Here is a 20,305-nt window from a genome sequence, read left to right on the forward strand (position 1 = left end):
TCAAAACTCATGCTGTCCAACCGCAAACCTAGAACCCTTGGGCAGTCACACCAGTCTTCTAGGGTTACACCCCCCAGGTTTGGGGGTGACGGCACTCAGCCGGTGCCTGAGGAGGGTGGAGACAGGCAGTGTGCCGATGCTTCCTAACATGGATCCGGGACAACATATGAGGAATGAACACCCAGCGCTTTGCGGGCAACGCCGGGTTTTAACCATCTGGTTGCTGTGGGCGGCTGGCAGAAGCCGCGCAGGTTTCTGGCGTTTGTCCGCTTATTGGATGACCCCGGCCTAAGGAGCTCGGCGGCGTTTCCAGGACTTCCCGTCACTGCAGACGGCCTCCTCGGCGGCACTGCGGCCCGTAGTGGATCCTCTCACAGGCTAAGGGGTAGATGGCGACCCTGTCAGAGAAGGTGGGGGCTCCGGAACTCGACCTCCTCCATTCGGAGCCCGGAATTGGCAGGAAACCCGGTCTGCTTATTGCCGCCTGACCCGCCAAAAGCCTCTCCTCCCCGATAGGCTGGGGGGGCCGTTTGTCCTGGGTCCCTGCAGTCTGGTCGAGGACTGTCGTGGAGTTGTCACCATTCCGTCCGTCTGCAGTCGTTGCTAAAGGCAAACACGCGTTGGAATTAAACCCAGAGAAACCAGAGCACAAAGGCAGCGCACAGCTCTTCCCTAGAGGCAGTGAGCGGCCCTGAAAAGGGCCTTTGGTTTTGCTGCAAAAAGCGAGCTTACGGGGTCGTTCTCAGCCCCCGAAGCCGTAGAGGGTGCGGCCCTGGCGCTTGAGCGCGTAGACCACGTCCATGGCCGTGACCGTCTTGCGCTTGGCGTGCTCCGTGTAGGTGACGGCGTCCCGGATCACGTTCTCCAGGAACACCTTCAGCACCCCGCGGGTCTCCTCGTAGATGAGCCCGGAGATGCGCTTGACGCCGCCGCGCCGGGCCAGGCGCCGGATGGCGGGCTTGGTGATGCCCTGGATGTTGTCGCGCAGGACCTTGCGGTGGCGCTTGGCGCCGCCCTTCCCGAGCCCCTTACCGCCTTTGCCGCGACCAGACATGGCTTTGCAAGTAGCGAACTAAAAGCAGGAGACAAAGGGGTGAGTCGTTCCTTATATACCTACTTCTTCCCCTAATCACCCCTCCCCCAGTAGAAAGAGAATGAAAAGCCCGCCGGCGGGAAATGTGACGCCAACAGCCTCCTCTCTTAACCCCTCCTCCAAATCCAGGAGCTCCAGGGGGTGGGAGGATGCGCCCGAGCCCAGCTCAAGGAGCTCTGGCCTTTGCATTAACTACTTTGAGGACCTAGGAGGAAAAAGCTCGTTATGGTTCCAAAAATTTTTTAAGCAAGAGAAAATACGTTAGAGGGTATATTGTTTCACAGTAAAATTTGGGAATCGCAAAACACCAATATTAAATATAGAAATGAAACTTGAGCAGTTAACAGTTACCGACTAGCCAGGTTTTAAGGGCTTTTTACTTTTATGTTTTGCTTTCGTAAAGCTTTGTATACTTCCTGTTCACCTGTTTTAAATGCTGTTGAGGCCGTATGTTACCTTTTGAAATGTCAGTTTTTTCGCGTTCCTCTTAAGATTTCACTGGATCTCAGGACTTAACGTGTCTAGTAATATTTGTAAGAACAGCTTGTTTCCCTAAGTAAGAATTTATAGAACCCATCACCCGGCCATATATCGTCTGTGCATACCTTTTCATTTCCAAGCTTAAGATTAGTTAAACGAGAGGTAGGTAAGCAGTGGTTTTTACAGCCACTTTGAAAACGTGGGTGGCTCTCAAAAGAGCCTTTGGGAACGAATGGGTGACTTTGAGGTTCAGGCCCTCTCCCCGCGGATGCGGCGCGCGAGCTGGATGTCCTTGGGCATGATGGTGACGCGCTTGGCGTGGATGGCGCACAGGTTGGTGTCCTCGAACAGCCCCACCAGGTACGCCTCGCACGCCTCCTGCAGCGCCATCACGGCCGAGCTCTGGAAGCGCAGGTCCGTCTTGAAGTCCTGCGCGATCTCGCGCACCAGCCGCTGGAAGGGCAGCTTGCGGATCAGCAGCTCCGTGGACTTCTGGTAGCGCCGGATCTCGCGCAGCGCCACCGTGCCCGGCCGGTAGCGGTGGGGCTTCTTGACGCCGCCGGTGGCCGGGGCGCTCTTGCGGGCCGCCTTGGTGGCCAGCTGCTTGCGCGGGGCCTTCCCGCCGGTGGACTTGCGCGCAGTCTGCTTTGTACGAGCCATAACTAGTGTTAGGAACGTGTACCTACCACTTGAGAAGTAGCTCACTCATTACTAGTATTTATAGGACGTACAATGCAGTGATTGGATGAGACAAATGCTTAGTTATTACGTTCCAGGCTCTGATTGGTGAATCTGTACACTTTCCAACCGTGCATTTTATTGTACTATATCTTTTGCTCTTCCTTTCACTTTTGTTTTCTTACCCCATCTGATTTTCAAAATCTGAATGCAATACTTTGAGCATTCCATTTTCGTAAACCTAAAATAATTGGATTAATTAGTACTCTAGCTTTTCAATTCTGTGTATCTCCTTAGTTCTTGGGAAAGAAATGGAATTGCCCCCCAATATTGGATGACAAGTTTCTGAAACCTATTATGAAAAGGACCCTTTGCATTGCTACAATTTACTGAACAACTTTGTAACTGCAAGACAATCTTCAGCAGATTCAAAAAGAAAAACAGTAGTGTTTACAGGAATATTCCCTGTAATTAGGCACCTTTTGCTTAAATGTTTATGCTCTGAGTTGTACACTTAGAGGTTTCTGAAACTTATGCTTCCTAAAGCCTGGAGTATATTTTCCCAGGAGCAAAAAGGCTGAGACTGTCAAGTTCTCCAGCCCCACAGCAGGGTACACAGCGCACAGGTCCAATCACTGGGTTCTGGACTGCAAGGAAGGCACCTTGCCATTAATAGTAAGACTCCATATTTCAGTTCAAGGTTGAAAATTTCGAATATAGTACTTATATATTAAGATAAGGTGGAGGAGATTCCACTTCTTAATTCGTTGTCTCCATTATACGGAGCAGCCATTAAGAAAACAGGTCTAGAATTCTTCATTTGCGTACTGGAAAGCTGCTTAACAAAGGACATACATAAGGCAGATACCACCATTTCAATAAGAGTTTTGAATTTAAATAGTATTTTCGCCTTCAGAATAATGAATAGTAAATAGCTGCCTTCATTATCCTAAAAATGGTTTGTCTAAGTGTTTTAAAAAATACTTATGTAGGAAACCTTCCGGTCTTGGAGGAAGATTGTATACCTGTGTTATTATAGTTAGCTATCCTTCAAACTAAGGCACCTATGGTCAGTTGTCCTCTTCCCATTTCTTAGAAATTAGGTGATGCATTTTGAATACAGACTCACAAGAAAATGGGAGGCAGGAAAAAGTAGAGAGGATGGAGGAAATGTGACTGGGACCAGGACATTCCTGGCTGCCACCTGGTAACCAGCTCCTATATTGCTAGGGAAACTGGAAGCACAGATTAGCAGGCCTCGCGGACTTGTTTGAGAACCGCAGCCGAGCGCGCGGGAACGAGACTTACCAGCCTGGATGTCCTGCCGCCCGTGGTGCGAGGAGCAGGGGAGAGTGGGCATTTTACCCTGTCATTGGTATTGTTAATCTTGCAGCCGCACAGGAGAAGGGAGATTGTCTTAAATGTTTTCCTCTCACTTCCATACTTAAGGCAACGTGCATGCCCTTTGGAGGACCCGTGTTGTCCCCGAGAGCTTCGTTAATGCTTCTGGGACTCTAGGTTTTGAGCTTCTGAAATGTGTCGCAGTGGATATGCGCATAGGGAACACAGCTTTCAAACCTTAGCGCTCCTTTGATGTTTGTTGTATGGATGATAAGACGTGGAAAAGTCGTGATGTGCATTGGGATGTAGAAATAGGAATTACAGAAACTACACGTTAAGTTTTCCACACGTGCAGTTTGAGTGCTAATTGTGGTATTAGCGTGTTCTCGTGTTTTCTACGGTACTCCTTTGACCAAAATACATGCATAGGTCATGTCGTTCTGCAGCGATGCGGGATAGGGGAGTGGCACTGATGAGAATGGGTCTCAAACCTGCAAAGCAGGCCTATACCCCCGGGCTTTCCTGTTATCCTCAGCGATTGAATACCCGCTCTCAAGTTTATTATTATTACAAAGAATGTCCTTGAGAATGCTTCTGCTAGGTGAAGTTTCAGGTGAAGACGCTTGGATTCTCAAACACAGCCCCCTCCCCCAAAAATACTTGAAAGAAAACAACTACTATAAAAGAAAGTAGCATCTCCTGATGTTTATGTGCTCCTCCCTTGCCTAGTATTTCGCCCAGTATTTCCATCTCCACCAGGCCAAGGAGGTTGCCCGGGTGCGAGGCTGGCACCGGGAACCCCAGGCCGGGCGACGCTGGCTCCTTTCTGAGCAGTGGAGGAGCGAGCCTGGCGCGCGGGAGGCGACAGGGGGCGCAGGGGCCGGCGAGCACCAATCACAGCGCGTGCCTGCCCTATAAATAGGGGCTCCCAGTACTCCGCTGCCGTTCTGCCTTTCTGGTTTCCGTGGTCGGTTCTGTCCTGTTCGTCTGTCACCATGTCCGAGACCGCGCCGCCGGCTCCTGCTGCTTCCAGTGCTCCTGAGAAACCTTCCGCCGGGAAGAAAACCAAGAAGCCCGCCAAAGCTGCGGCCGGGCGGAGGAAGCCTGCGGGCCCCTCGGTGTCCGAGCTGCTCGTGCAGGCCGTCTCCTCCTCCAAGGAGCGCAGCGGCGTGTCGCTGGCCGCGCTCAAGAAGGCGCTGGCGGCCGCCGGCTACGACGTGGACAAGAACAACAGCCGCATCAAGCTGGGTCTCAAGACCCTGGTGAGCAAGGGCACCCTGGTGCAGACCACGGGCACCGGCGCCTCGGGCTCCTTCAAGCTCAACAAGAAGGCGGCCTCCGGGGAGGCCAAGCCCAGCACTGCAAAAGTTTCTGCAAAACCCAAGGTCATGGGCGCTAAGAAACCCAAGAAAGCCACTGGAACTGCCGCCAAAAAAGCCGTGAAGAGTCCGAAAAAGGTTAAAAAACCTGCGGTGACCAAGAAGTCCTCCAAGAGCCCGAAGAAACCCAAGGCTGCGAAGCCCAAGAAAGCAAAGAGCCCTGCCAAAGCTAAAGCTGTGAAGCCTAAAGCGGCCAAGGCGAAAGGGACCAAGCCAAAGACCGCTGCGAAGCCCAAGAAGGCAGCACCCAAGAAAAAGTGAACTTTGAGTGGGAAGCTTGTTTCCATAACCCAACGGCTCTTTTAAGAGCCACCAACATTTTCCAGAAAAGGGTTTTAATAGCACTTCTACGCCTCGCACTACCCCCCCCCCTGCAAACAGTTTTAAATGCCAGGTTGCTCCACACCACTCAGGTCAGTGCATTGTAGGGAGTTCCTCCCTCCTGGACAAAGCAAGTGTTTGGGTGCTCCAGGTAGTTTACAGTGCGGCCAGACTTGAGCCACTTCCTAGTCTGAAGGCTCTGGGGAACTCCAAGTTGGTCATGGATAGTACCTGTAGCTACGATGGGACCCCTGACCCTGTCTGCAGTGTGTATCAGGTGTTCACTTGCCTGCAGGATTTCCCGGGTGGTCTCAGATCAAAGTGGGATCAATATTGCAGAAGCAGTTTTTCCTAAAATTGGGAGGCCCTGAGAAATGCTTTTGGGACAAGCAGTGACTCACTGGTGTGGAAGGTACAGGGGTTGCTGTCCACCAGGTGGGCCTCTCACGCATGCACGTCTGCAGGCATAATGCTAGTGTGAAGCCTGACTGCATATGCATAGATTAGCTGGCTGTCCTTTAGTTTCTGGCCGTGGTCTGGACAAAGGAGCTTGGGTGCAATGGAGTTTTAAGTTCAAGTCCAAAAACCCTTATGCAGTTTCTGTTGATAGAAACAACTGTCCTGAGTAGATAATACTTGAAATTCTCTAGTAATTTCTGCAATTCTTCACATTAAAGTCCCTTGAGTTTTTCCTAGTCATCTTTAAATTTATTTTTTTGTTTTCCTTAATATGAATACTAAGCATTTCATTTTCTTGTAGTATATTTGCTAAGAATTCCCAATGTGAAGTTAAATGTTAGCAGGTACCCAGCTTTAGTTCTTGGTTTTAATTAATATGGTATTAAGTGTTTGTCCTGAATATTTGCTATTAACATTTGGTATTTACATTATGTTTAAATAGTTACCTTTAATTCCTCAATTTTTTTTTTTTTTTGGCTTACAATAAACCTTTCTCAGTTCTGGAGGCTAGAAGTCTGAAATGAGGGTGCCAGTATGGTCAGGTGAGGGTCCCCATCCAGGTTATATCCTCACATGACCTTTCCTTGGTGTGTGAATGCAGAAGAGGGAGGGGGAGGGAGAGAGGGAAGGGGAGAGAGAGCTCTATTTCACTGTTAAAACACGTGAACGGCTGCTAAATTTCTTCATGTATTGATATAATCATACCGTGCTTCTGGTTTTTTTTTAACAAGTTTTGGGGAGGAAAGAGTCGAATTGAAGTGGAGCTATAAATTTTGGAGTCAGTGGTGTATGGGTGGTATTTAAAGCCACAAGACTTGCTGAGGTCACAGAGAGGGGACTGAGGTAGAGAAGAGTAGAACTATATTACGTGTTTCTTGTGCTACATTCAGTACTAGTTCAGAAGCACGTCTCCGGAATTTAGTAGTGTCCTGACTGGAAAGAGCCGGGCAGAACCGGAGGCTGCAAGTGACCGTGATACTGGGAAAGACTATGTATCAGTAGAGCAGCAGTGAATGTGGAGAGAAAGCGATGGATTTAAGAGATCATTAGGAGGCAGAAACAACTGCTTAGATGTGGGGATGAGCAGTAGCACAGTCAAGACTATAGCAGAGTTTTTACCTGAAGCGAGCAGTTCCCTTCTCGAAGGGGGTGGTGGGGACACTGAAAGAGAAGCTGCCTTGGAGAGCAGGGGTGGGTGTCAGGTCACTTGTTCAAAATGACTTTCTAGAGTTAGAAGAGTAGTGGGCCTGCGAGGTGTCAGCCCAGGTGCAGTCGGGAATCAGAAACCACACTGAAATTTGGCATAAAGAATTGGACGTAAATGTTTGTTAATCGTCAAAACACAGAGCAGGCCAAAGGGAGACGCAAGTATCACTGAGACAGTAACAGTCCAAAGCAGCCACTGATCTAGGGCTGGGGAAAAAGGAAGACGCTTCGAGGAGACTCCCAGAACCAGTACCCAAAGCTGTGGGGAGCCGATGCTGGCCCACTGGTGCTGGTGTCTGTGGAGGCACCATCAGGCTGGCTTCAGGCACGTGGGAGCCCTGTAACAAGCCAAGTGCTGCTCAGTTAGATGAAACTATCTCTGCCAGGATGAAGCCTTGCTGTGGTGATGTCAGCACAGGTGGGAATACACAGGTAGCACGTGGAGGGCCTTTCTCGCCCTGCCAGCCCCCAGTGCCCCCTGCTGGCAGAGCCTGGGGTGTCGGACTGCTGGCAAAGCAGAAACAGGGTTGCTGTCACAGCTCCAGTCCGCCCCGCCCCGCAGAGGACAGAAGAGGCTGGCTGGTCATCAGCAGCACAGGGTGGTGTCAGATGCCACCGTTGCTGGTTCCAGGCTGCGACACCACCCCCTGATTCCCGTACCCCTGTCAGTACTTTGGAAGTAGTGCCTTCGGTATATTGTGTTCAGTAAACCTTTCAGTTTACCTTTTTCCTGTTGGGATTCTAATTCGGCGTTCTTCCAATTCTCAGGACTCAGACAGATTACAAGGTGGAAGCTGGCATTCCACTCATTGCTTCCATGGTCCCCGTGCAGGCCAGAGTGAGATAGCCACTGTAAATGGGGGCTGGCAGGCAGGGAGGGGCGCCAGGCATTGACAGGAGAATGTCTGAAACAGCTGCCATGTGGCATGCGCTTTCCACAGGGGGGCGACTATGTCTATTCAGCACCCGACGCCTATCTCACAGGGTGGGTGCTTTATGAGTATTTGTTGATGAGTAAAGTGGACGTGCAGCAAATCAGAGAGACTCAGTGACACTGATGGGCAGTGCAAAATCCCAGGGGTTTACACGGTGTAACCGAAAGTTAACAGTAAATATGCTTAGGCATTGCATCACAGTCTGCAGATGCAGGGATGGGCTTTAACTAAGTGTTTCAATCGCTTTGGTCATCACGTACTCAGAGTCAAAAGTTAAGAAAGAATGTCAGTCATGTCCTGGAGGCCTGCCTGTCCAGCATGTTCCAGGAAAGATGTTCCTGGAGATAATAGGAAAATGTGGTTAGTTAAGCATAAAGCAATGATGGCTTAAACAATAACAACGGTCATAGATGTTTCATTTCTATCCTTTGCTTTAAAAATAACCAGCATCGTTGCATATGTGGTTCCAGTGTGGGCCTAGACATGTCATAAGATAGAATTGTCTTCCATTTTCAGATTGAAGAAAGAATTGAGGGGTCAGTAGTCCCAAAGCTGGGAAACCTGGTGCAACCCTACACAGATTGCTCCTGGTTTTGGAGCTGGGGGATAGGGTGTGGGTCTCACTGGCATCTCAGGGTTCATTCCTCCCCTCCTGACAGTCTGAGGACCAAGGAAGCTAGGTAATTTAATTCCTTGAGGAGCCGTCTGTTTACTTTGAAATGTTCACACTTAAACACACGGTAAAGATGAAGTAAGAATATAGCTGCACAGCATTGAGTGGCCCAGGTCTTCAGCCCATTGGGTGATTTACGAGTCTTGGAACCGCTTTATACGGTCAGCTCAGAGGCAGGAACTCAGTGCAGGAGGCTGGCATCTCAGTGAAGTTTTTCTGTAAAGCACAGTGAGCATGAGAGTCCCCCAGTTCAGCAATGACGACCAGACTGATTATACATTTGAGCCCAATTAGCCACCAGGAGTCCTTCTTAACAGACCCATTCATTCTCTGTTGACAGAAGTAAGCACTGTACTAAGTATGGGGAACCTTGAGAAAGACTGTATCTCCCAAGAAGGATTCCTTAAGGTTAATTGGACTCATTCACAACCAGAGTCTAGCAGCCATTGCTGACACAGGCCTTTCAAACAGGCAGCATTTCAGGAAAAAGCCACAGACTGCAGTCAGCTTCCTGCCCGCTGAGCCCATGCTTATGAAGGAGTTTCTGGAATTGTAATTCCACCAATGGGCTGAGGCCTGCCCCCTGTAGCCTCATTTGCATCTTTACCAATTAATCAGAATGGCTCGATATCAACCAATCAGAATGTGTGACTCTGACCAATCAAGAAAGTGCTCTTTGGACCAATCAAACTGTGCAAATTTGGATTCCTCATTTGAGTAAAAATGGACCAATCAGGGACTAGGGTGAGTACTTCATAGGAAGTGGGCCTCCCACTACCCTGGGGACTCCTGTTCATTTTGGATTAATGGTAGCAAACTTTTGACAGTTTAAAGACAAAGATTGTAATCTCTGTAAAACAATTTCCTCATCAATACGATGGAGATGTTAATCCCTGGTTCACCCATTATTCTGAGGCCAATCCTTTGTGACTGTGGCAGGTAGGGCTTTATCAGCTTCTCTGAATGGCTCTGTGGGTCGCTGGTGATGCTGGATGTGCTATGCCCCAGGACCTTGGGATTGCACTGCCCAAGTCCCTCAGTCGCCTCCCCTGCATCGCTGCTCTCCCCTTCTGTAGAGCCTTTCTTACCCCGTGGAAGGATCCAAATGCTTCTTCCTGCTGTCAGCCTGCCCTGCTCATCCTGACCGGCTTTGCTCACATATTGTAAAGGCCTTTTTCATATCCATGACCAACATTTTATGAGAATGTAGAATTTGTCCTAGAATTTTGTGACACGTTTTAATCATCGTTAATGTGCGTGGTTTGGTGATTTCATCATGGTCCTGTCATTAGCCAACACTGAGTCCGAGGAGAATAAAAGCAGCAGATCGTAATTGGGATTTAAAAGTGGCTTAGAGAGGACTTCTTGCCAATTCCCTTGGGGTGATTGCTCTCCATGGTGACTCAGAGATGAAGCTCATTCCATGCTGTGACTTGTAATAGAAAATAAGGGCTGGTTTTCACAAGGTTTGTTATATACATTCCTGGTGCTGTCTCTGGGGTGATAAGGGTCTAGGCTTCTCTCTGGTGATTAACTTCTGTCTTTCCTGGTACAGAGAGGAGGGGGGACACCTTTATAAATCCGTGTCCTGCTTTTAGGCAAATAGGGGGAGGACAGAGAGATTTTCTTGTATCTTATTTTTTTCTCAACTGCCTTCGGCTCAATATGAATCTTATACTAAAGTGACATATGTGGGGTGATATATTCTGCTACTCTTCACTTTTGAGTTGCACCCAGCTTCTATCCGTGTGGCTTTGAGAACTTCCCACACTGGGGACAGTGGGCGATAGCCTGACCTCTTTCATGTCTTTCTCTGATGGAGGTGGACGCCCAACCAGGCCTCTGACACCCCAAAGCAACTTGTTTGCTTCACTTCCTCTGTTTCTAGAGAAAGGAAGTGAGAGAACTGCAAAATCAGTGAAAATCAAGTTTTATATTGATCATAAACTATCAGAACGCTTACCAATTTGGTGACACATTTTAGTCATCGTTAATGTGTGTGGTTTGGTGATTTCATCACGGTCCTGTCATTAGCCAACTCAGGTCTGATAATTTAGGTTTGACATGTGATCCACTTCTTCAAGTGTACCTACGTAGAGTTAAGACCCATTGGTTCATATCTGAATCATAATCTAGACGGCCAGCAACCATGACAGCAGTAACTATTGACTGAGATTAGAAATATTTCAAGACACTGGTGCTAGCACAGTGTGGAGAACATCAACTTCTGTTCCAGGACTGTGTCTCCCAGCAAAACTCATTTTCACCCTTCATCTCCTCCCTCTTCGCAGCATCTCACTGTAAACCCATCCTCAGTCTTCTCCTACACTTGGCTTGGTTACTACAGGTCTGAGCCTCTGCGTTCATGACCGCCCAGACCATGGCTAAAGCTACTCACCAGTGCATCAGTGCACACAAGTCACTGCTCTGCTGATTTTCCTGCAGCAGGCCGAGACTTGCAGCTTTCCTCATCCCCCCATGAGATCAAATAGCGTCAAACAAACTGGGAGGACTCAGACCTGACCTCTGGGTCACCCTGCTGGTCACCCAAGGACTCTCAGAAATCCAAGCTCTGACCCTATGGGAGGGGGATGGAGAGGACAAGGTCTGGTCACTGCTACTATCTTGCTCCCCTCCAGACTGACCAGCCGTGTTGTTTTCACAGTCCAAACGTCTGTTCATTCAATGCACATTTATTAACAACCCACGAGAGGCCCCGCCCACACTGTTCTAGGTGCAAATAAATAGCGGGAAAGAAAACAGATCAAAATTCTGCCTCACAGGATTTATATTTTTTCTTGATTCTGCTGAAGCCAAGAAGGAGACTGCGCCTTTCCTTACTCATCTGGGGGAGGCAGAAACAAAGGAGAACAGGGATAAACCAGGAAATAGGGCCGCAGCTTTCCTGAGAAGGAGGTCCTTGGAAAGGTGAAGATGTGGGAAGTCATGGTCATGTTGTAAAAGGACACGGCTCCCGCCTCATAGTCCAGGAAAACCCCCACAAGTAAGGGGCGCTCCCGCAGGGGAAGGGAGGTACTGGGGGATGTCCGCGCCTCATAGCCATCCTTCTTGCACAGCCTGATTCCCCAGAACCCGGATTGGGGGTTCAGCCTTATGCGAATATCCCTCTTCACGTTTTCCCTACAAACTCCTATTTCCCACTGAGTTCCTTCTCCCACATACACTTCAAAGTAATGTCGGCCCGAGGGGAAGCCCTCGCGGCCCAGGACGCAGGGGTAGGCGGTAAATCTCCCACAAGATTTACCCACGTCATGCTGGGGGGTTCCCGTAGTCACTTGTCTCTGATCCACAGACAGCATTAGTCCACGATGAGCTGTCTCTGGATCCAGAGTCACGTTGACTGAAAGGAAAAGGAGAAGACATGGTTTTGTCCACAAGAGCAGAATGAGTTTGAAATAAAATCAGCCCGTGCTCAGCCCTGAGCCTTGTTTCTGAGCAGCTGTGGGCGCTCAGGCAGATCCCCCCGTGAGCCTCACTTGTGACCTAGAAGTAGGCATGACCCACCTGTCCCAAGGATCGGTGGGGGATGGATGGAACACGTGACACTTGGTGCCTGGAGAACGCCCTCACGTACCTTGGTAATCCCTTAACATCCGTGCCACATCAAAGTACAGCTCAGAAACATCGCAGACAGTCCGAATCTCCAAAGACGGGGCCTCCAGCATGTCCAGCTCCACATCCCGGCTCCTGGAATGAACAGAGTCCGGGCATTCCTTCGTGGCATGTCCCATCAGCTCTGCGTCCCCATGCCCTTTCCAGCATTCCCACAACACTCACCGGCTCAAAGCACCCTTCACGTCCTACAGAGAAACAAAGATGAAAGGTGAGTGTGGGGACACCAGGATTCCAGAGGTTTGGCACATGGGTCCACCCTCTAGGAACACTCCTTCCAAAGGAATGCAGAGAGGGCACCATGGGGGCCCAGAAGGGACAGTGCCCCACCCGTCCAGGTTGTGCATCACGGCGTGACGCTGATCCACCGGAGTCTGCGTCGTCCTGACTGAGGGCCGTGGGAGCTTGAGGGCTGCTTGGGGAGCAGGGCAACTGCTCCCCACATGCTCCGCCTGGCAAGAGTGGCTTTCAGTGACCTAACGCTCTTCTGAGTGAACCTACAGTGGAGATCACTTAGCACAAAGCCCCAACGCGGGGCCACCGTGTTGACACCGAGTATTTACCACGTCCTTGGCCGGGAGCCTGCCATACTATGTTGTCAACAGTGTGACCTGCAGGCCTGTTAGGGGACCTGGAATAAACAGCAGGTGTCGTAACGGGTCCTAAGAGCCCGGGAACCAGGGATGTTGTAAGCAAACCAGGGCAAAGGTTCCCATCCATTTTGGCTGCCCCCCCTGCCCACCCACAGTCACGTGGATGAGTATTTCAGGAGACTGACACATGGGTTCTGGGCACATGGACGAGCCCATGGAAGCGGAGGTTACCCCAAGGTCTCTTCAGGCAAGCAACTCCACACATGCATCCAGAGGGGGCATGTGGTTCTGATTCACGTAAAGGCGCCTACAGACTAGTGAGGGCACCTAGCAGACCTTGATCCGCACTAAAAGAAGTGCCGCTTCAAAGTCCCCACCTATGTGTCACCGTGAGCAAGGCAGGCGGGCTCTCCGGTCTCCCACGCTGCCCCCCCACTGTCCCCGCCACACTTAGGGACAGACCCCTCCTTCCCTTCCCCTCAGTGCCCAGCCTCACCTGCAGCAGCTTCTGGGCTGAGCCTTGGCACCTATCCTCCAGGTCCTGGATGTGGCTCTCCAGTTCACACCTGCTGAGCCCCAGACAGGCCTCATTGTCCCTCAGCACCTTCAGAGTCTGCTCCTTTTCCTGCTCCAGTCTCCATAGGTAAGACTTCTCCTCCTCCTGCAGGAAGCTGTGCAGGTCCTTGAAGTCAGCCTGGATTTTCTGTCTCTGAAGCTCCACCTTCCTCTGGAGTCGGAAACGGGTGTTTAAAAGGAGGAGCCAACCCGTGTGACCAGAGACAGATGAGTGATCAACAACGTGTGGCACAGACAGCGGAACACTTTTCAGCCATAAAAAGGAGGGAATTCGGACACGTGCTACCCCATGGAGGGGTCCTGAAGACGGGATGCAAGTGAAATGACCAGACACCAGTGGACACAGTTGTGTGGTCACACTGATGCGAGGGGCCTATTAAACAGACTGAGAGAAAAATGGAGGTTGCCAGGCGCTGGGAGGCGGGGGGGTGGGGAGGTGGAGTTCAGTGGGGACAAAGTTTCAGTTTGGGATGAAGTGAAGTTCTGGAGATGATGGGTCGTGACGGTTGCACCACAATAAAACGTATGTAATGCCACTGCAATGGGCACTTTAAGTGCAATGGGCACTTAAAAATGGTGAAAATGATCAGGACAGAGGTGGGAAGAGATCTGTGACCCAGGCACAATGGCTCAATGGCCAACCAGTGATGCGACACATAACTATTTCCATGAAGGAATGCACGTCTGACCATGGAAATAGTCAGAGACCCAGAGTCTGCCGTGCTAAGGCTGTGGGCTCTGGCAGCAGACGTGGTTGTCCTTATAAATGAAACTCATATCCTTAGCAGACATGACCGTAAGCCAGTGACTGTCCACCTGCACTTTGTTCCTGGACCTGTGAGGCTGCGAGCAGCACCCTGCACAGCAGTGAATGTGCCAAAGTAGTAAGGCTGACGCCTTCAGACTAGGAAGGTATTCGGAGGTGCGGACATTGGAAACCCATTGAGGACGGCTCTGGGTAAGCAGACGCACCCCTCTGCTTCTGACCGAGGGGTCGGAATCCTAACCAATTCTACTGAAAGGCCGAAGGGTAGGAGACAAGTTCTCAAAGATGTAGACCATAAGAGCGTAAAAATCACTCACGGCTTCTTCTTGGGGTTCCCCGTTTGGTCTGGTTTAGTGGGAACAAAGCCCCTGTGCTTTGCCCTATCAGCCCCTCTGCCTAAGCTCTAGGACAAAAAAGAGCTTGAGACCAATAAACCCCAATGCTTACGTTCCATTCGGTTATTTGCTGTGTCATAAAGGTTTTCCGATTCATACACGCCTTTTCCAGTTCTCTCAAAGTTGTCACAGCTTCTTGGAGCTCTTTCTGCAGGAAAATGCAGTGAACAAAGTCAATTCAGTTTGGCAGCTCCTCACTGGGCTCCCAGGGGGACCCTAGACGTCCGAGACTGTTGGAATGACACCGAATGTTTACCACGTCCTTGGCAGGGAGCCTGCTGAAGGCGGTATGTGCAGTGACATACCTGATGCCCTTGCCACGCCTGAACACTGGTAGTCTTCTGACGTCATTCAGTGCTGCAGAAACTGAGCTGAGGAAGGGGCTACGTGATTTGCCTATGGTGCTACACCTGGGAGGTGGTTGGACTATGAGCCCAAGGTCACTTGCTGAGGTCCAGCCCCCACGCCCATCCTGCCCAGGACACATGGCACAGAACACGATAATGACCATCTAAGAGAAGATTTGAGAGAACTGTGCAGACCCACACGTGGCCAGTGCCCTGGCACACAGTGGCACCCTGGGTGTGTTTGGTGAGTCAGGAAGGAAAGCCCAGGACACTGGCTGACACTGTTAGAAGCAGTTCGTGGAGGAGGAGCGCTGTGGTACCTTTTGAAGGATGGACCCGTGAAGCCAATTGAAAACGAGTTCGTGTGCATATCAAGCTTTCGGGTTACTTTTCAAAATAGTTTCTCATGTTCTCACGGAAAGCAGCTTGAAGCTGAACCAGATTGCTAGTCAGGTCCAAACTGAAAGAAGGAGGTCCTGTCCTCTGTCACCTGACAGCACACTCACCATGTGCCCGTGTTGGTGAGAAAGGACCCTGGTGCTTGGGTGTTCGCGCTGGGTGCTGAGTGCTATTCCAGGCTTTGCTTAGGTGACTGTTCTTAAAGCTTGTGACCGCCTGCTGGGAATGTGGGGGGCTGCTGTTATCCCCATTTGTAAATGGGGACATGCAGACATTAAATAACTGGCCAGAGTCACCCATCAAGTCAGTGGCAGAGCTAAGGTTTCAAACCCACAGTCCGAGTCCGAGGCTGAGAACCATCACTCTGTGGTGTCCCTTTTCCAGCTACCTGGTGGGAAATGTCCCCATTCCTGTAATGAGCTGCCCATGGAGTTTGAGGAAGGGCTGCCCAGGGACATGTCCTGAGGGACGGCCCAGAACGTGATACAAGACCACCTCGGCCTCGTGGGGGATGGAACAGGAGCCCCCCCAGGGACGTTTTCCTCAGATCTGGGCAGGGCAGAGAAGATGTAAGGCAGCAGGCCAGTGTCCTCTCCCCACGTCCCCACAGCCAGGGTCAGCTTCCTCCACAGCCATTTCCATGTCCTTCACCCCCCCTTCCTGAATCTTGCGGACAACCGTCCTCTCCTCCCTTCTTATAGGAATGATCAGAATTTTACTCCTTGATATTCCTTCTGTTTTGTCACTGTGAGAAAGCTCTTTTCAGTGTCCACCTTCATTCTGCACAAGCAAGTGCCCGAGGCCAGGACCACTCTGCACTCGGGCTTGGACCTGAGCTGGACCTGCCTCTCAAGTACGACAGTCAGCCCAGCTCCCACAGCTGTACTTTGCCCTGTGGTCCCCTCGGCCTGGGACGCCCTCTCTTCCCTCCACACTTCTGTATACGGTGAAGTTTTTTGTTGTTGTTGTTTTTTTATTAAATTTATTGGGGTGACAATTATTAGTGAATTTACATAGATTTCAGGTGTACAATTCTGTATTACATCGTCTATAAATCCCATTGTGTGTTCACCACCCAGAGTCAGTTCTCCTTCCGTCACCATATATTTACGGTGAAGTTTTATGTGCCCTTCAGGAATCAACCCCACCCCAAACCAGGGGCCTCCGGCCAGTCCTTCTGCTGGTCTGTCTTCCCTGGTTTGTCTGTGGGACTCCTGAAAGGTGGTGTGTTTGTCCTCTGCAATGCCTTGAATCTCACACACAGTGTGAGGCAATGGAGTGAGTGGGTGTGGGTTTGGGGACATTGTTCTAGTGCTGGGAGAAGGTCCTCTCTGCCAGAGTGGACAGGAACGAGTCTGACCATCTCACACAGGTCACACAAGGTCAGGATGGGCTGTGGGTACGTGACCCCCGGAGAACCCATCCTGAGCCATTTTCTAGAAGAAGGAGATGGGAAAGTCATCCTTCAGCATGCAACCTTGGTGTCCAGCTAGATGACCTCAGGTCTGGGGAGCAATGAGAGTGGGGACCCGCCAAAGCCCCATCCCAGACCCACACACTAACCTTATAGCCCACGCAAGCGTCCTCCACGAGCACGGTGACGTGCCCCTTGTGCTGCTGTGACCACTCACAGCGCCAGCAGATGAGCTGACCCTCGTCCTCGCAGAACAGGTGGAGCTTCTCCCCATGCTCATTGCACATTATCTCGAGGTCCAGCTCCTTCATGGTCTCAATGAGGCTCCCCAGCTGCTTGTTGGGCCGCAGGCTCGTCCTATGGAACGGAGCCCGGCACTGGGGACAGGGGTGTGTGGCTAGAGATTGCCGCTGGTGTCCATGCTTGTCCAGGAAGTCCTCTATGCACCGCTGGCAGTAGCTATGTCCACAGCTGATGCTCACTGGCTCGGCCATCAGGTGCAGGCAGATGGAGCAGGTGGCTTCCTCCCTCATCCTCTTGGTGACTGGGGCTGAGGCCATGCTTCTCCGGAAAACCTCCAAGGTCTTCTCTCTGGACAGAAGAGATGGACTGGGACTCAGAACGGGCATGACCTGGGGCTGTGCTGTGGCCATTGTGTGGCCACTCAACTCATTAAAACTACATTGGATTCACAGTGCAGCTTCTTAGTTGCACTAGTCACATCCCAATGGCTACACGACCGCCCACACATAGAACCTTCCATCACTGGTGAAAGTTTTCTTGGACCAAGTGCCGAGAAAGAGAGAGAGAGAGAGAGAGAGAGAGAGAGAGAGAGAGAGAGAGAGAGGCAGAGACAGAGCTCACTGAAGGCGTGTGAACCCTTCCTCTCCTGCTCAACATCCAGAATAATTAGTTACAACCGGTGGTGACTCCTAGGTAACCAGTGGTTCATGGAGGATTCCATGAGAGGATCACGTCATTTGTACCCCCACCCCACAAAGAACACAGGCACCAGGTTAATAGTCTCGTGGGGACCCCAGCAGGGTGACAGCAGAGGTAGACAGGGCCACCAGATGCGTTTGTCGTCTCTGTGAGCCTCTCTGACTGAGGGAAAGAGAACTGAGGATGATACGGTGACAGGGTCTCTGGCACCTGCCAAATGGGTGGAAGTGGGTGCACCATATCAAGGGGTGTGCCGGGGACCCCAGCCCTGCCCCCCTGCCCACACCAGGCCGGTTAGAGAGTGGCCTCTTTTTGAACTGACAGTGGTGGAATCAGAAATAAGGATTCAACACCAGTTACTGGAGATCCTGTTTCCTCTAACAAGTAGGGCCCTTTGCTCGGTGCCAGAAAAGGTCGCCTGGAGGCTGCTCCATGGCAAGTGATTCCCAGGGACAGAGGCTGCTCAGTGGCAGGGGGGCTGTGCCCCTCCCAAGGCCCTAGGGCCCCCTGCTCAGCCTGTGCTCCCCTCACGTCCTGGATGCCCTGAGACTTGTCTGCATGGGGCCTGGGGAAAGTGAAAGCAGGCAGGGTGACAGGAACTGATCACTGCCCAGGCCATGTCCTGGCTCTACAGCTCCCGCACACACCCTCCCTGCCACCCACCTACACACCCAGCTGTGGTGCCCCCCCCACCAACCCTGGCCTGGACCCTTCCCAGTACCTGGACACTGCAGCTGGGGTCCCTGGGAGCTGCCAGTCCGGACCAAGTAGGTGACGAAGTTAACTCAGACTGAAGCAAACAGAAAGGAAATTCTGGGGGTGGAGTCTGTGGGGTGGAGCGGAAACTAGTGAACTGCCCCACTGTTTTGTACTCAGCTAGCCCTGATGGCAGGGCCACACGGCTGGGAAATATCCACTTTTACAGCAATGAGAAAGGGACGGATTGGTCACCCTGAGCTGCTTTGTGACCCAGCACACATCGGGGGTCAGGAAGTCTGTGCAGCTCGCAGAGTCGGACTGAATACTTTTCTGCTTTTGTCATCAATCCCCTCGTGATCCATCAGACTTCCGGCAAATATCTAGTGTGCTAGTTTTAGGTCACTTACTTTTTCATAACCGCTCTGAAGAGGGTAGTAAGATAGGGGTGGTAGGACCTACTGGGGTGACAGGAATGGCTCCAGCCTGTGTCTGTCCTTCTGGTCCTCTCGCTGTGTCATGCCTCCCTCCCCCCCGTGTCCCTCTGCAGGATTCAGATACTTATCAGGACACAAAGCAATGGGTAGCAAGCCGCAAGGAGCCATGATGACCCAGCTGTGATGTGGGGGCCCTGTGACCCCAGGGCCATCACTGTGCTCTGCGTCTGGTGCAGAAAAGGCTGTGGGCTTCGGGGCAGGAACTCCAACTCAGCTGCAGCCCCTCCTGTTTGCACGGGAGCCAAAGGACTGTCCCTGCCCCATTCAGAGCTGTGACTGAAAGGGGAAAACCAGGGCACCACCTCAGAAGAAGAGCTTGCCACAGGTGTAGCTGCAGGTATAAGATGCACTTACAATAAACCCACGCACGACAGAAGTTTGCACAGATAATAATTTCTGCAGTGTCCCGGGGGCCAGTCAGGGAGGCTCAGCTCCCAACAGAAGTCAGGCGTGGACCCTGCCAGCTGCCGGTGACCAATGCTGGGCCCCGCGCTTGGCTGGTCAGGTACTCACCCTGAGGGTCCTGTGGGAAGCTGTGCCCTGGGCAGCACAGGTGGGGCCTTGCGGGATTTTGGCCAGGCTGCTCAGCCTGGAGGCCAAATTGTGAAAACAGAGCCTCTCTTTCCAGCCCACACAGGCACCTTGTCAGCACGGCCCTCTCCCTGGAGCTCACAGAGCCTCAGCCACGGTGCCAGCCGGTGCCTCCTGTGCCCTGCCACGTCCTGTGGGCAGACCCCGCACAGGGCAGGCCTGAAGCAGCCGGCATACAGGCCGAGGACACAGCCACCAACTCCCTGAGGTAATGAGGGCTCCTTGTAGATCCCCATGCCCTTCATTTCTGAGGCTGTGACACTGGACCCAGGCACAGCGCATCCCAAATTCGTCCTGTCCAAGGATGAGGACAAGGAAGCAAGTGAAAGCCAAGAGGAAAACAAACGACCACTAGCAACAATGCACCACCATTACGACGGGCTGCGTGCTGTGCCAGCTGCCTACTTTGCCCCTGTGTCCTGTGGCGCGAAGAAGGAACAGGCCCATGCAGACAGCTGCAGGTCACACAAGGTGGCAGGAGCTGCAATGGGCCTCCAGAGGTATGTTCCCGAAGGTGGGCCCAGGGAGAGACCAGCAGGAGTTGCCCACCCCCACCCTCACCCCCCACTCCAGTAGGAAATGCATCCCCTCCAATCAGTGAGTCTGGGCTTGCTCTTGTGAGTCTGGGATTCAGGAAACTGGAGACCCACAGCCAGCCAGTGGGTCACCACAGTCTCCTTTAAAAAGATGTAAGTGTTTGTAGGCTTATATTTATGATAGAAAAACACTGGACGCAAATTGCCTGCTAACGATAGTAACATGTGAAATACGTTAGGAACCCCTGCATTGTTTTGTTTCGGTTTTTTTTTCAATTCTAAAATTTCCATTTGGTTTTTACATCTTCTACTTCTTTACTAGGATTTATATATTTTCAGTCATTTCAAGAGCATT

General features: G+C 51.5%; 4 protein-coding genes across 4 annotated transcripts; 1 reads left to right on the forward strand and 3 right to left on the reverse strand.

Moving 5' to 3' along the window:
- Window positions 1–742: 742 nt before the first annotated feature.
- Window positions 743–1,054, reverse strand: LOC308510724 (histone H4; the record flags this gene model as incomplete). The annotated part of the gene is made up of 1 exon (XM_081080449.1): window positions 743–1,054. One exon carries the CDS (start codon window positions 1,052–1,054, stop codon window positions 743–745), a length of 312 nt encoding a protein of 103 aa, XP_080936575.1.
- Window positions 1,055–1,822: 768 nt separating this feature from the next.
- Window positions 1,823–2,233, reverse strand: H3C1 (H3 clustered histone 1; the record flags this gene model as incomplete). The annotated part of the gene is made up of 1 exon (XM_081080401.1): window positions 1,823–2,233. One exon carries the CDS (start codon window positions 2,231–2,233, stop codon window positions 1,823–1,825), a length of 411 nt encoding a protein of 136 aa, XP_080936527.1.
- A 2,354-nt stretch (window positions 2,234–4,587) lies between these two features.
- On the forward strand, window positions 4,588–5,232 carry H1-1 (H1.1 linker histone, cluster member; the record flags this gene model as incomplete). Its single annotated transcript, XM_081080393.1, has 1 exon — window positions 4,588–5,232. The coding sequence occupies one exon, from the start codon at window positions 4,588–4,590 to the stop codon at window positions 5,230–5,232; it is 645 nt and encodes a 214-aa protein (XP_080936519.1).
- A 6,005-nt stretch (window positions 5,233–11,237) lies between these two features.
- TRIM38 (tripartite motif containing 38) lies at window positions 11,238–18,684 on the reverse strand. Its single transcript, XM_081080376.1, has 7 exons — window positions 18,352–18,684; window positions 16,838–17,279; window positions 14,581–14,676; window positions 13,288–13,518; window positions 12,364–12,386; window positions 12,161–12,273; window positions 11,238–11,926 (listed from the first exon to the last, which is right to left on the reverse strand). The coding sequence occupies exons 2-7, from the start codon at window positions 17,246–17,248 to the stop codon at window positions 11,403–11,405; spliced, it is 1,398 nt and encodes a 465-aa protein (XP_080936502.1). The 5' UTR covers window positions 17,249–17,279; window positions 18,352–18,684; the 3' UTR covers window positions 11,238–11,402.
- Window positions 18,685–20,305: the final 1,621 nt, after the last annotated feature.

The sequence above is a fragment of the Rhinolophus hipposideros genome (genome assembly GCF_964194185.1).
Source record: "Rhinolophus hipposideros genome assembly, chromosome: 19".
NCBI classification, from domain to species: domain Eukaryota; kingdom Metazoa; phylum Chordata; class Mammalia; order Chiroptera; family Rhinolophidae; genus Rhinolophus; species Rhinolophus hipposideros.